At 39.7% G+C, this 9,420-nt stretch overlaps 1 protein-coding gene across 1 annotated transcript in view; it reads left to right on the top strand.

Annotated features, from left to right (window-relative positions):
• Nucleotides 1-7,280: 7,280 nt before the first annotated feature.
• The window catches only part of LOC102848535 (granzyme H-like), a 10,838-nt gene continuing 8,698 nt past the window's right edge, over nt 7,281-9,420 (top strand). Inside the window, exon 1 of the mRNA XM_006903151.1 lies at nt 7,281-7,344. Coding sequence (XP_006903213.1) covers nt 7,290-7,344 — 55 coding nt within the window. The 5' untranslated portion in view covers nt 7,281-7,289. The remainder of the gene's footprint in view (nt 7,345-9,420) is intronic.

The following is a 9,420-nucleotide window of genomic DNA, read 5'->3' as shown; positions in this document are numbered from 1 at the left end:
TGAACCTAGGATTCAGCCGATTTTCCTATATTTATTTTCTTTCCAACAACCTGTTCAACATTTCTTTGTTGTTCCTGTTGTTTACCATTGAGGCAGAACCAACGCATAACTGACCTTCTAGTAGATTTTCAGAGACAGCAAATCTCATAGGAGGAGATTGCACATCTTTCTCCTCAGAGCAACTGGTGGAATTGTACCATGAGCTTTCAGGATTGCAGACCAGATTCTTTCCACTAGACCACCAGAACTCCCTTTTGTTGTTGTTAGGTGTTGTCAGGTCAACGAAGACTCCTAGTGATTCTATGAATAACAGATCTGAACATTGCCCTTTCCAGCACCATCCTCACCATCTCTGATTTACTCATGCACATTGTTACAGTCAGTGTCAGTTGTCTCATTGATCTCTTTCTCTGTCCTTCTCCCTTTCATGGCATGAAGTCTTTTCCCAAGGAATGGTCCACTCTGACAACATGTCCAAAGTATGTGAACCAAAGTTTCACTACCCTCGCTCGGCTCTAAGGAGCATCTTGCTTGTACATCCTCCAAGAAAGACTTGTTTGTTCTTTTGGCAGTCCATATTCTATTCAACACTCTTCTCCAAAACTACAAGTAAATCAAAGGCATAGATTATTTCTCAGTCATCCTTATTCATTGTCCAATTTTAAGATGTATATGGTTATCATTGTTATGTGCCATCAAATCCTTTTTGACTCATAGCAACATTTTGTACAACAGCTCTGAGCCCTGCTCTATGATGAGCCAATTTCATTGTCTCTGACACATCTACTCTCATTACCCCAGTCAGTGATTCAGTCCATCTCATCCAGAATCTTCCTCTCTTGTGGTGTCCCTTCAGCCTGCCAAGCACCATGTCCCTCTCCAAGGACTGGTCCCTTCTTACAACATGTCCAAAATATGTCAAACAGAGCTTCAAAATCATTGCCTCCAAGAAGCAGCCTGGTTTCACACTCTCCAAGACAAACCTGTTTTTTCTTTTAGCAGTCCATAGTACGTTCAATTTTTCCCCAGCACCACAACTCAAAGGCATCAATATTTCTTCTATCATCCTTAGTCATTGTCCAGCTTTTTGATGCCTAGCAAGGATCAGGAGCACTTTAAACTCTAGACTGACATCATTGCTCTTCAGTACTCTGGAGAGAGAGGTCTCTGACATTTTCCCATCATAATTAGTTTTTAATTTTTTATTTCCTAACATCTGGTGCCAAGAGTGATGATTGTGGATCAAAGCAAGCTGAAGCTGTTAACAATCTCATTCTCTTTGTTGTCTATCATAATGTTGCCAATAGGCCCAGTCGTGAGAGTCTTTGTTTTCTTGATAGTGAGCGTCAATCCATATTGAAGGCTGCAGTCCTTGACGTTCTGTAGTAAATGCCTCAAGTTCTCCTAAGTTTCAGCAAGCAAGATTGTGTCATCTGTATGATGCAGGTTGTTGATGAGTTTTCTTCCAATCTTGATCCCACATCCCTCCTCATAGAGACAACACCCAGATGATCTGTTCTGCAGGCCAGGGTAGCATCTGTTTGTTGAAATATGTCAATTGGTATGCCACTAATTCCTGGGAACTTTTTTTTTGCCAATTCCTTCGGAGCAGCTTGAACTTCCTCCTTCATCACCACAAGCTCTTGTTCATATGTAGTTTTATGAAATTCTTATATGTCAGCCAATTTTTTTTTTTTGCTACAGTGACTCAGTGTACTCCTTTCAGTTCTTCTGCTTCTTCTTCTTCTGCTTCTGCTTCTCCTTCTCCTTCTTCTTCTTTTTACCAATATAAAAGTTTTATTTAAATTTTAAAAATATTTTAAATCTCATAATCCAATTATCATATTTTTCTGCTTATGTAATGAAAAACTTTTAAATAGAAACTATGAGGACTACAAGATGTGAGGACACCCAACCATGAGTTTCTCTCCTCTTACCAATTAACTAAGAAAAAGTCTGAATTCGTTCATTCCAATCATGGTTCTTTCCTGCTGGTCAGAGGAAGTGCAATATATGGTGACCCCAACATGATAGTGGAATAACATCAATCAGAACTACTCAGAATGAAAGATTAAAACATCCAGACCACTTCATATCATTAAGAGATAATGCCAACCAGCACTACTTCATCTCAGTAAGAGATCGTCAGTGTCATTGAGCATCCCCATGCAGGTATTTATTTGTAAGGGGATTTTTGTCGATGGAGCCAGAGCTGAAAGCCACCACATCATGCAGCTTTTTGCCCCTTCTTCTTGCTGACTCATGTTGCCACTTCATCTTTTTTTGGAAAATTATAAATCATATTGGTTTTTTATTTTACCAATCATAGACATTTTGTTTTATAACATTTATTATGATCAAATAACAGACTAACTGCATTACAATGTGAAATCAAACACTCAGGTTGTCTTTTCTTTTTTCCTTAATGATTTTTTAATGCAACACACACACATATATATATTTTACAGCATATTATTTTTTCTCATTTTTTCCCTATTCATTCATTGTTGCACATTTTTCTCCATGCCCACTCCTCCCCCTCAGTTCATTTTTCTCTTTGAAGAAAAAAAAATTCTTTCATTGTTATACAATTCTCCCACCCCTAGTCCACAGTCCACTTTAATATGAATTGTTTTTCTGGAACCTTGTCATGAAAATAATGCTAATCCTATATTCCTTTTAAATAGTTCTCCCCTCATCTGTTTCAATGCAGCATACATTATTTATCCCCTCTTTTCTTAGGTTCACTCCAATCCTCATGTCAGTCTCGTTTTACAACAGTGGCACTATGGAATATTTGTCCTTTTGTGACTGATTCCTGGATTATTTAATATTATTCCCAAAGCATCCTTAAGTATTGCAGCTGGAGGTTTGAATTTGTTCGTAGTTCCTTCAGCTTAAGAAATGCCTAGTGATTTCAGTCCTTTTCATTTTCTGACTCCAGTTCTTTGCATATTTCATTATAATGTTTTTGCTTTGTCTACCTGTGCGCCCTTTGAAATCTTCACTTCAGCTCCTTCACTTCTTGATTTCTTCCCTTTGCTTTGGTTTATTGGCCAAATGGTGAAGTCCATGTATATAATCTGTATTTGTGTTTCTTATAAAAGGCATTTGCAATTAATAAATCATTGATTGTACAGAATTCTATCATCCTATCTCCAGCCTCATTTCCATGTTTGCTGACTACTGATCCTGCTTTTTTGTACCCAATTTTTGCATTCTAGTTCCGTAAATAGCTTGCCTCCAGAAACCCTATGAACCTGGAGAAAGGATGAAAGTCACACAAGGGTTGAGGACTTGTTCATAGGGTCACAATGAGTCACCTACGACTCGACGGCACTTAACAACAACAGCAGTCCCATTTATAAATAATACATGTTGATTCCACATTCTATCAATTCTATCTATTTCTGACTGGAAAAGGTGGTAGAAATTACCTATTTCCTCCTGTTTGGCTCTGGTTGTTGGTGTACATATTTGAATGATAGCGATATTCACTTCACTTCCTTGTATGTATATGGATATTATCCTGTCACTCACTGCAATGTATTTCAAGATGGATCTAGAGATCTATTTTAATATGAAAACAACCCCATTTTCCCTCATCTTTTCATTTCTGGCATAGTAAATCATATGATTGTCTCATTCAATATGTCCCATGCCAGTCCATCTCATTTTTCCAATACCTTGTTATTGTTGTTGTTATGTGCTGTTGAGTCACCTGAGACTCATAGTGATCCTGTGTACAATAGCCCTCAGTCTTGCTCCGTTGTCTCTGACACACCTACCCTCATTTCCCCAGTAATTGAAACAATCCATCTCGTCGAGGGTCTTCCTCTCTTGCACTGTTCCTCCCATGATGTCCCTCTCCAAGGACTGGTGCCTCCTTGAAATATGTCTAAAGTATGTTAGCCGAAGCTTCAAAATTCTTACCTCCAAGGAACAGCCTGTTTCCTCTCTAGGACAAACCTGTTTGTTCTTTAGCAATCCGTGGTATATTCAATACCCTTCTCTAGAACCACAGCTCAAAGGCATCAGTTCTTCTTCTATCGTCCCTAGTCATCGTCCAGCTCTCTGATGCATAGCCATTATTTGCAAAGACCAACACCTGTATCCCTAGTCTGGGGACAGATCCCCAGAAAGACAGCATGGGCTGCTTCCATCACATAACAAGAGGAACCAGAAAAGCAGGAGCCACACAGTCAGAGACCTCATCAAAATTAAATACATCCTAACAAAACAGCTTGATAATGGTTGGGAGAAGATGTCTTTGAGAAAGAAACGAAAGGATAAATGGCAAAAGGGGAAGAAAAAATATGAGATACTCAGATATGAGTATCATCCGTAGTCATTGTTCAGCTCTCTGATGCATAGCCATTATTTGCAAAGGCCAAGGCCTGTATCAGGCACACCTTAGTTTCCAGACTAACATCATTCCTTTAATTTGTGCATTCCATTTCTTTCTTAACAATGCCCAATTCTCCTACATTCTTGCTTCTTATATTCCACGTTCTAATCACTAGTGTGTGCTTGCAACTGTTCCTCTTCCTTTGTGTTTCCATATTTGAGAGTTCATCCTCAGTTGGTATATCAGCTAGTCTACTCTAATTGTGTTCTATTGTACACAGAGTTTCAAAGTCCTGTTATTTTTGGAAGTGGATAGCCACTCCTTCTTCCTAGTCTGTCTTAATTTAAATGTTCATCTTTTGAACTGTATCTGACAGATAAGCATTTTATGGAAAGGAGTAGATGAAAGACATTTCCTAGTTACAGAAGTAAACAATAGATTCAGTATCATTTCACCACCTTTAGCACGTATATCTTTTCCCATCCATTTCCCCACTCCACCAGTATCTCCTTCTACTCCCTTCTACCCCATTCAACACCTCCTGCCCCTATTCAACCCTTGATATGATGGCTTAGGTCTCAAGCCTTCTGTGCTTCTCAAATGTAGCTGCCAGTCTCTAACACTGCAACCAGTCTTTCTTGAGTTTAGGAGTCTCTAAGTCCGAATTCCAGGTACTAGTTTTAGGGAAGGGTTTCTATCTCAGATAGTTCTAAAGAAAAGTCCTTTGCCCTGAGCTTCTGCTCCAGGACTTATTTCTAGTGACTTAGTGTCTCTTCTCTTTCATTTGCAGCATGCTGCTGTCACAGTAGGATAATTCCCTAGGAGAGGGTGTTTGGTCCTCTAGATCTGATAAACAAGTATTGTTTTCTTGACCTGAGGGCCACAGTCCCAATGGCCCAAAACTAGTTTTACACACAGTCCCTGCCTTGATGGAATTATGGGAGGATGGACATGACCTGATTTAAGAAGGGCAAAAGGTCCATACAGATCTTCTGCTGCTGCCAGAGCCCAAAATCATCTAGTTTTACTCGCAGGCCCTCTCTTGGCAGAATCCTGGAAGTATAGGTATAACGTGATTTAGGGAAGGCAAAAGGTGCACACAGATCTTCTTCCACCAACAGAGCCCAGGATCTAGTTTTACACTCCTCAGTAATTTGGAGAGGTTCCTAACTGCAGACTTTCCCCAGTGTAATGTGTCTCCTGATACCCTGTCTGCTGGTACCAAGGGTGCTAGTTGTGGATCCAAATAAGATGAAGTTGTTGACAGTTTCAGCTTTTTCTACATCTATTATGATGTTGCCTTTTAGTGCAGTGGTAAGAGTCTTTGTTTTCTTGACATTGAGATGCGATCTGTATTGAAGGGTGTATTCAATGGCACATAACAATAATATACTATGACAGGTTTTGAAAGCAGGAGTTGCATCCCCTTCCTAAATAACATGCCTCAGGAAATCTATGAACTTTTATAAATGTCCATAGCTATAGAGTGGTTTCAGGCCTTTCGTTCATTGAGTTGTGCTCAACTCAAAGGCAATCAGCAACAACAATTTTTTTTTATCTTCTGCAACAAATGCTTCAAGTCCTCCTCACTTTGGTAAGCAATTTTGTATCATTTACATAAAACATAAATTCATACATCAAATCTGTGATGGTAATAAAATGGAAAAAAGAGTTATTTAGATATGCCTGACTCTACAGCTTTCCTAGGCTAGCTAATCCTACACACTAACAGATACGTCCCATCCTAATAGTCTTTGTGGTGTTAGCTTAAAAGTTGGCGCTTCTTTAAAGCCATTACAATAAGGTCTCTCTGGTCTCTGACAACTTTAACTGTAGGTACATTGTCTTGCAAATCATCAGCATCTGTGGAACTTGGATAAGAGAAAAAGTGCTTCCCTCAGTGAGTAGCAAGACTTCAAGTGAGCAAGTCTTGTGACAACAAGACCCTGGTGGTGGAAAGACTGTGGCATTATTGTGAATAAAGAGTGGCAAGGTATGATCTGAGGCTTCTTGTATTTGTGCAGGCCATAGTTAGAGGTTTAACTGTTCTTGCCAGATGTTTGATGGAGAAGCTGACTTCTAACTGCTTTGAGGGAAACCTTGCTAGATGATTTGGTTACAACTACTCTAAGGTAAACCTTTCTGGATAATTTGGATTTGACTGCTGAACGAAGAGCATAGACTTATTGAGGAATTGTGTTTAGGAACTGTGGGGCTAAACCCTTGACTTTTATTTTGAGATATTCTTTGTCTCCCTCCCTCATTGTTGGACCATAACTGTGAGTCAGCAAAGAATAAGCAAATCTCTTGCTTCTGGTGAGGCTCTGCAAGCACCATGAGGCTGGGTCATGGGCCGTTTATCTGCTTTCTACTCTGGAGCAGTGAGGGGCTGTGCTATTCTTATTCCCTCTGGCCCTATCAGACAGATGACCATGGCCCTATGCCTCCATGGCCCATTTTATCCTCTTTAGACAGTCAGATTGAACTTGAACCCCCAATTGTCTACTACAGGAAACCATCTGTCTAATATTCCTGAACCTAACTTGCTAAATCAGTACTCTCTTGAAAGCCAAATGGAAAAAAGAGCCAGAGGAGGAGAACATGCTCAGTTCAAATACTGAGGTATTCAGGCTTCTATGCTCCAGAATCTCTACTGGCCATTATCAATGTCTCAGCTTCTTTCACCTTCTTGTTCTTTATACTTTCTTTTTGTTTAAGACTTAGCAGCTGTCAGTAAAAATGTGGTAACAGTATTGTTCTCACCTAACCTAAACCAGAGAAATTTAACAAACCCCCTTATGTGATCACATCTAACTAAGCAAGCAGAACAAAGATATATGTGTATGTGGTTTGAAGTCACTGGGTATGGCCCTCTTCATCACACTGTGGGATTTTGTGTCTAGACATGATCAGCTCTATTGTGTGAAACCTGCTTCAGAAGATGCAGTCACTCCTACCCCTGCTGGCCTTTCTGTTGTTGCCTGGAGCTGAAGCAGGTGAGTTACCCTCTGCACCCCAAAAACCTGAGCCTATCTCACTAAATCTCCTATACTCCTGGTCCTCTTGCTCAGTGCTAGTCAGGAATTTTCTTCGTCTGACCCAGAAACCTAGACAAACTTCCATATCAAACCCAGATTAAGCAGTTGGATATTGGATAAACACTCTGCAAGGATGACTAGACTCTGGTAGGTGTAAGCTTCCACCTGGGTGTTTGTTGAATATTTGTGGTTAAAACAGATAACAACAAGACTGTTACCACGTAAAAGCTTAGTTATCCTCCCTTTTGCTTCACTTTATCACCCAGAAAGCTGATTGTACTTGGCAGAAGATATTAAGGTTGTATTAAATTCCCTTAATTCATCCCAGAAAACAAAACAACAATGATTCTTTGCTATTGAGTCAGAAACAATTTATATCTGCCTCTTCAGCACATTTTAACAAGCTGTAAATCACAAAGGAAGAAATGTTCCATCTTTCTCCTTTGAAGCAGCTCATGGATTCAAACCAAGTGTCTCTGGATTGGCAGCCCAACTTCTTACCTACTAAGCCTCCAGAACTCCCTCATCCCTGGAAAGTACAATTGAAACTCATGAGGCTGGGGTGTTGTTGCTATTTTTGCTACTGTTGAGATGGTTTTGCTCATGGTGACCCTAGAATGAAACACTGCCGGGCCTTGTGTCATCCTCATCATTGCTGCCATGACTGACCTCATTGTCAGGGTAAAACTCAAAGATGTTGTGTACTTGGAAGTAACTCAGAGCTGATCCTCCAGTGAATTTCCTGAGCTGTAAATTGGTACAGGAGAAGAGTCCTCATCTTTCTCTCAAGACGTCACTTGTAGATCAAACTGCCACAGTGTGACCAGTGGGTTAGTAGCACAACTCCTTACAGACCATGTCTCCAGCTCTTACCTTTGTTAGTGTTGTTGTCAGAGTTGTTCTTATTGTTATGTGCTGGAACTGCTATGTTATGAGTTGGAACTGCTGAGAGGTTTTTAAAGGCAGTAAGAATTGACTGCCCATCTTTCACTGTTCTTGCCTCCAAAGAGCTCTCTGGCTATATATTGTCCAAAACATTTTTTTTGTCCTTTTGATGATCCATGGGCTATTCCACCCTCTTCTCCAACACCACAATTCAAAGGCATCACACAATGTTAAAACTATTCCTCCATGACCTCCACTCCTTTCTCTAGGCTAAGTTGCTCACTTGTAACCAGAACAAAAGCTCAAATTGCAATTGATCTCAGGGATAAAATGATCTCAAAGAACTTGTATTGCCTGGAAATCTTAAAGGTATCTTTTCTACTTCCTCTGCCTTGCTCCACTCTCTTTGCAGCAAACTTCCTAACATTCATTTGGCCTTGAATTCTACAAGCACAACCCATACCAAACCTTATTCAAAGGATTAATGTGAGCTATTCATTCATACAACCATAAACATATTTGCCAAGGATCTACTATATTTTGGGCTCTGAAAGACATACAAATTTTAAAAATATGATTCTCTATAGTTGCTTAGTCATACAAACTTAAAAGGGTTTTCTGAAGACCTATTATGTAGTAAATAAAGTCATGTTGTTTGAATTTACCAGGTGTTCCATGGGAGAAAGATGGGCAATCTTCTCCCATGTGATTTACCACATCTGAAAACCTTCTGGAAGGCCATCTATGGGAAATGGTACACAACAACATTATGTATTGGGCTCTGAGAAGCATCAGAATTTTAAAGACCTACCTCTATAGTCAGTCATATCACCACAGGCCTCACCTGTGGTCCTATAAAGGGTGTCTTGTGCCTTGATATTTGTATCTCTGGTTGTGTTTACAGTTTGCTTTTAAAGGTACAGGACCTATCTGTCAGTTAAGTTACTGGGGAATGATTTGCATATTGCCAACTTATATCTTAGATGTGTTTAAGCTTGGGTATTATTATTTGTTTCTATTAGTCTGTCTATCTGTTTTGTTTTTTGCGTCAGAGAGACAGACTAATAGAAGCAAATCATTAATCCCAACATAATGAAATACAATCAGTTGATGTGTTTGGAATCACAGAAGCCATGGAAGCCTCATATA

Source organism: Elephantulus edwardii, unplaced genomic scaffold (assembly GCF_000299155.1).
Source record: "Elephantulus edwardii isolate Elephantulus edwardi_28Jun2011 unplaced genomic scaffold, EleEdw1.0 scaffold00525, whole genome shotgun sequence".
Lineage (NCBI taxonomy): Eukaryota > Metazoa > Chordata > Mammalia > Macroscelidea > Macroscelididae > Elephantulus > Elephantulus edwardii.
This window is presented reverse-complemented; position numbering and strand designations above follow the sequence as displayed.